Source organism: Triplophysa dalaica, chromosome 11 (genome assembly GCF_015846415.1).
Source record: "Triplophysa dalaica isolate WHDGS20190420 chromosome 11, ASM1584641v1, whole genome shotgun sequence".
Taxonomy (NCBI): Eukaryota; Metazoa; Chordata; class Actinopteri; order Cypriniformes; family Nemacheilidae; genus Triplophysa; species Triplophysa dalaica.
The window spans coordinates 217501-222654 of record NC_079552.1 but is presented as its reverse complement, the minus strand read 5'-3'; the positions used below and the strand labels follow the sequence as shown (position 1 = coordinate 222654).

Here is a 5154-nt window from a genome sequence, read left to right as displayed (position 1 = left end):
TGTTCTTGAAAAGAATGATTTATTGACAGCTCCTGAGTTCTGCACAGCTGTTAGTGGAACAAACACAAGAGACTTTGATTGAAGTCTTCACATGATTCTCTTGACCATGATGAAGCTCCAGACCATCACAGTTCAAGTGTAAATAAACTCTTCAACACTCACATTATTATTCTGAGGTCTATGAGAACTTTGGCTTAAGAAATGAGAATCAAACCTGATCTGACCGCTGAAATCAAAACATCAAGTTTAGGACATTCTGAGAACCCAGTTCAGGTATTTTAAATAAAACTTTGAACATCTCAAGCACACATTACAGAAAGACAAACAAATAAATACAAAACTCATTCTGTACTGTATATGCTCCAGTGTGCCGGTGTCATTTGAAACAAACACAACACATCCAGCAATCTTCTGTCAAAGTTCAAGTCAATGCGTGCAGCACTGCACATCGACCAAAATAATGCAGAACTAACTCAAGTATTACTGAGACAGACAGATGTCTTACTTCAAAACCCACGCTCAGTCATTTCAAACTGTTACCTGAAAGAAGCCAATGTGAGAAAAACATGAGCTGAGCTCTCATCTCTGTCTGCTTTTCACATTTTACAAACGTCATAAATAACTCTGGAGTATTCCATAAACATCCACAGTCACCTGAGAACTGATTGTGTTACGTGTTAAAGATGTGATTCCAGCCTCTGGTGGCCTCTGTGAGATGTCTTTGACCGTGACCCACCCACACCTCTTGATCTTGGAAAAGCCGTCCACAAAACCAGCATCTGAACATGGGCTGGGGTACCAGGCTCTCCGGCGCTGGCGGTACCACGGTAAACTTTCTTCCGCACACTCTCTTCAGCCGCAGTTTCAGGCTAAATCGTTCTTTAACCGCCTCGTCCGGCCAGCGGGACACGTGACGCTCGCGGTCTGCCAGAGTGCTGAGGGTCTTTCGAGAGAGAACGACTCGCTGAACAGCTCCTTTATGCTGCTGAATTACTCTCATGATGCCCATCACCTCTGGAATATGTGTGTCAGGATGATTGAGAACTACGACCGGCTGCTTCTCCCGCGGGACGGAGATGAACTGTGAGGAGCAGTGAGGTCTCAGTCTAAGAGATCTGGGCACGTCTCGAGGAACGGCCTCCCAGCGGATGTCCCTCTCCTCTGGACGCCGTCTCTTCTGGGATTCTTGATTCAACAACACTTGTACCGCACGCTTCTGAGAGGTCTCTGTGCCGAGGAGCTCACGTCGCTGATTTATACCTGACAAAACCCAAGACATTCAGTCTTTTCAACTAAAACAGACTGTGTAAAGAAACATGAATCTGACACACACAAGAACAACTAACTTATAGATTCTTTCTTCATCAACTAGAACATGTGCTACAGGTGTTGAACTAATGAAATATCAGTAAGCTTATAAGATCAGTTGCCAAGTAGTACACTTACAAGAATGCATAAAATATACTTTAAAGTCAGCTTGAATTTGAGTGAAGTGTAGTTATGTTTGTAAGAAACACTGATGAAGCTGATGAGAAACACTCGTATATGTGTAAGACACTTGCTCACCTTCAGCGTCAGTGATGAGATGATGTGATGATGATGAGAGGCGTGTGTGCAGTGAACGAGAGAGCTGATGTGTTCTCTTCTCACATTCACACTCATCTACTGGGATCTGAAGATCTCTGGGGTTTGTGTTGTTTGTGCTCTCATCATCAGCAGCACTGCTGTGGAATAACACCTCACTGATCTCACTCTCAGTCTGACAGAAATCTTTCAGAGGAGATCCAGCGCTTGAACGGACACATGAGTCTGTCGGCACCTCTGTCAGGTCTGAACGCTGAAACTCTTCCTCAGATACCAGAGCAACAAACTGGGAATGACATCTCTCTTCTGAGGAACCTGAGGCCACGTCGCCGCGACAACCGGAATGTCTTTGGCTCGTGATAAAGTTTAGCTGGGATTTGTCTTCGTGGGGACTGTAAAGAGTTTTGACAGTTGAGATCTCTTTCCACCTGCTGGATGTCAGTTCTCTGTCAGAAGTGTGTTTAGTGCTCCACCCGTCCCGCTCAAGCCACGTCTGATCCTTTGCTGTCTGACATTTAACACCTTTTGATCTCCTCGGGCCCGAAGCGTCTCGTTTGTTTGACGGAATGACTTTGATAATTAAATGCTTCTTGCCATCCACCATCTTGAAGCCAAGTACTCTTGTAGTGCAGTCGGGTTGCACGGATATCTTATTCTTCTCCATCAGGCCGCTGATCAGCTCCGGATGTCGTCGTTCTCTCGCTCCAGACGGGACGGGTATAGTCTGATCCAACTCGGTTTTGAGGAACACGGGCCACTTTTCCAGAAACTGCTGCGTCTCCTGAAGAGTTCTCTCGGGATCTGGTAAAACTTCCCGATTGTCCAGAAGACCTGGAGCTGATATGGGAAGTACTGGAGACGTCCAGTGCGCTTCTGGTTTTGGATGTATAAACTGGAGGTGGTGGGAGGGTTTGTCCTCTGGTGTGGCGGCTGGCTCTCGCTTTCTCCACCACTTTCTTCTTCTTCTCCATCTGTGACGACACGCGCCGAGCAAATCTTTGTGTTCCTCACCCGCCGCGTCTCTCTTAATCTCCACAGTACTGATGTTTTCTCCATGACAGTGTTGGGACAGTTGAGGAAAGGTTTGCTGGACGTTGTCATCCCAAGCCTCAGAGGGAAACCAACAGTTCTTGTGCATTATTCTGTGATGCTGAAGCGTTGAGAACACTGGCGTGGAGAAGCTGCATGTGTCGCAGGGAAACACTGGGGCTTGACCAGCGTGGATGATCTTATAATGTTGTGTTAATTCACTGCGGCTGAACGTGCGGCCGTCTTGACACGCAGAGCAACACAACATCCGTTCGTTTACGGTGTCGGCCACCGTCTGACCGTTCTGCAGACTCTCGGCACGCTTCTCTGATGTTTCTGTAGATGTTTGTCCATGTTTCCTCTCTTGTTTCACAGTGTTTTGTACACAGGAGGATGTGAAGGAGTTTTTCCTGAGACGCAGACGCTTATGCCAGTTTCCGCTCGCTTCATTCTTGGCACTGCCCACATTCATAATGACCGTTCAGAACCCTGTGAAGATAAACATCTGTTGTCACTAAACACTGAGTTACAAACCCACATATAATACAGCTGTATTCACAGACACTAGTGTTTAATGCTCTTGTGCTACAGCTTCATTATAGTTAATTCTGCAGAATACTGCATTAATGTACACTAATTACAGTGTAGTTATTACTATTATATACTACACTTCACCACAGTAAATACTGAAGCGTTAAAGAGGACTTTCTAATGGTGTCTCTTGTTTCAAATGTTTAATAGCTATATTGTGTACATACACACACATTTAAAACACAAAAGTAGAGCCAAAATAACAACAACACTCTGATGTGTAACTGCCTGAAGACTTGCAGAAGAACATCAATCTTCTAAACTACCATCCCATTGTTTAACCTAAAGGAAATACCGTTTATATCGGTTAGACGTGATTACTGCAGTGCTTTACTTGTAGTTACCATCGTTTAACTATATTACCATATTTTGGGTTTTATTTTATAATATTGTAAATTTTCATGTGTTATTAAACAAATAGATGAAATATAACAGCACCTGCAGTTCTTTCCCAGTGCAGTAAAGTCCTCTTTATTGTGTTTTAAAAGGGTTCGGATGAACTTTGTCGGCATGCACAGAAACTTGAACAACACACACAAACACACAATGTTTCTCACAAAATATTCACTCACGTCACACAGAGCGAGTGAAACATGTTCGTCCAACTCAAAGTCAAAGTTTGTATTACGCATACGTAAAAACGCCTTTATATGCATGTGAAGAAACTGTGAAAGTGAATGAAACTTACAGCTCTTTCCCTCACGTCCAGTCAAGCGTTCGGCGGCGCGCGGCAGCCATGACACTTCAGTCCGTGCACGCGCGCAGCTGATCAGAAAATTGCGATACCTGAACCTAAATGACACTTTAATCCTATCCGTGCACGCGCGCAGCTGATCTGTTCTGAGTGACACTTTACACACATGTCGACTGGTGTTTTGTTTCTGTCTCTGAATAAAGTTTCTCTTTTCTGACACATTCAACCCTGCACGGAACATTAGACCTATTTATACTCTCTCTCTCTCTCTCTCTCTCACACACACACACACACACACACACACAGTTTAGGACTGTTGACACTACCGGTGCGGTTAGTGTTTGTGCAAAGTAAAGTAAAGTGTGTTCATCTGTCCATCACTATCAAATAACATTTACACCTCATAATGACCCCGTTATTACAGGGAACACCACAACATTCCTATTTGTTCTTCATGGAATTTATTCCTAAAAAAATGAAGAACCTAACCATTTATAATAACCTTTAGGCAATCTGTCAGATAATTCAACTGCTTTTAAAGACACGATCATTTTATTATAAACTAAAGATGTAGTGTGAACATGGATGACTGATTATTGTGGTCGTTCTGTGGGCTGTTTTACATTAAAACTGTAAAATGTTTATAACACATGTAAGTTTGGATCATAAGGACTATAAGAACTTATTTAATGAAGTTTCATTTCAGGACTTTGAAGATGATCCATTGGTAGTTTTTACAGCAGTCCAATAATGAAATGTTGATACATATTATACATTAATAATGTGCAGAAAACATTGTTGGAAATGGACAGAATAATAGGTCAGTTAGTTACAGGATTATGGTGTAACATTTAAACACAGAGTTTCAGAAAGTTCTTTTATAATGTTGTTTCTCTGTAAATTGTGTGCTATATTTAATGTCTATAAATGTATTCTATTACATGTAAAACAAAACACATCTCGGGAGAAAATATGCTTCTTTTATATAATCTTGTTTCTACATTCTTGCACATTGTTCAAAAGCCAAACAAATCAAATATAGTTTGTCAAAGAATGAAATAAAACCAATCAACTAACTGAACTAGAATAATTTAACCCTTCATCAACGTGTAACTAAAAGCTTTGATTTTGTAAAGTTTAAAGCTCCAATACAACTAACAGCAACAATGAAGACATGTGCAACACAATGACGCAAGCCTCATCGTGATTGGTGGTTCACAGTGCGGTGTGATTGTAACGCGGCCTCTGATTGGCTG

The 5154-nt window shown here is 42.3% G+C and overlaps 1 protein-coding gene across 2 annotated transcripts; it reads right to left on the bottom strand.

The window, feature by feature from the left end:
* On the bottom strand, positions 1-4068 carry LOC130431827 (zinc finger protein 518A). Of its 2 annotated transcripts, XM_056761028.1 has the most exons (4): positions 3893-4068; positions 3643-3725; positions 1567-3102; positions 1-1260 (listed from the first exon to the last, which is right to left on the bottom strand). In XM_056761028.1, exons 3-4 carry the CDS (start codon positions 3083-3085, stop codon positions 671-673), a joined length of 2109 nt encoding a protein of 702 aa, XP_056617006.1. In that variant the 5' UTR covers positions 3086-3102; positions 3643-3725; positions 3893-4068; the 3' UTR covers positions 1-670. The 2 variants fall into 2 exon arrangements, with proteins under 2 accessions (XP_056617006.1, XP_056617007.1); XM_056761029.1 differs by lacking the exon at positions 3643-3725.
* Between the last annotated feature and the right edge of the window lie 1086 nt (positions 4069-5154).

Coding starts and splice junctions, on each gene's coding strand:
- LOC130431827 (XM_056761028.1), bottom strand. CDS start 3,085: ATGAATGTGGGCAGTGCCAAGAATGAAGCGAGCGGAAACTGGCATAAG. Junction 1,261..1,566: donor TCTCATCACTGACGCTGAAG/GTGAGCAAGTGT, acceptor GGGTTTTGTCAG/GTATAAATCAGCGACGTGAG.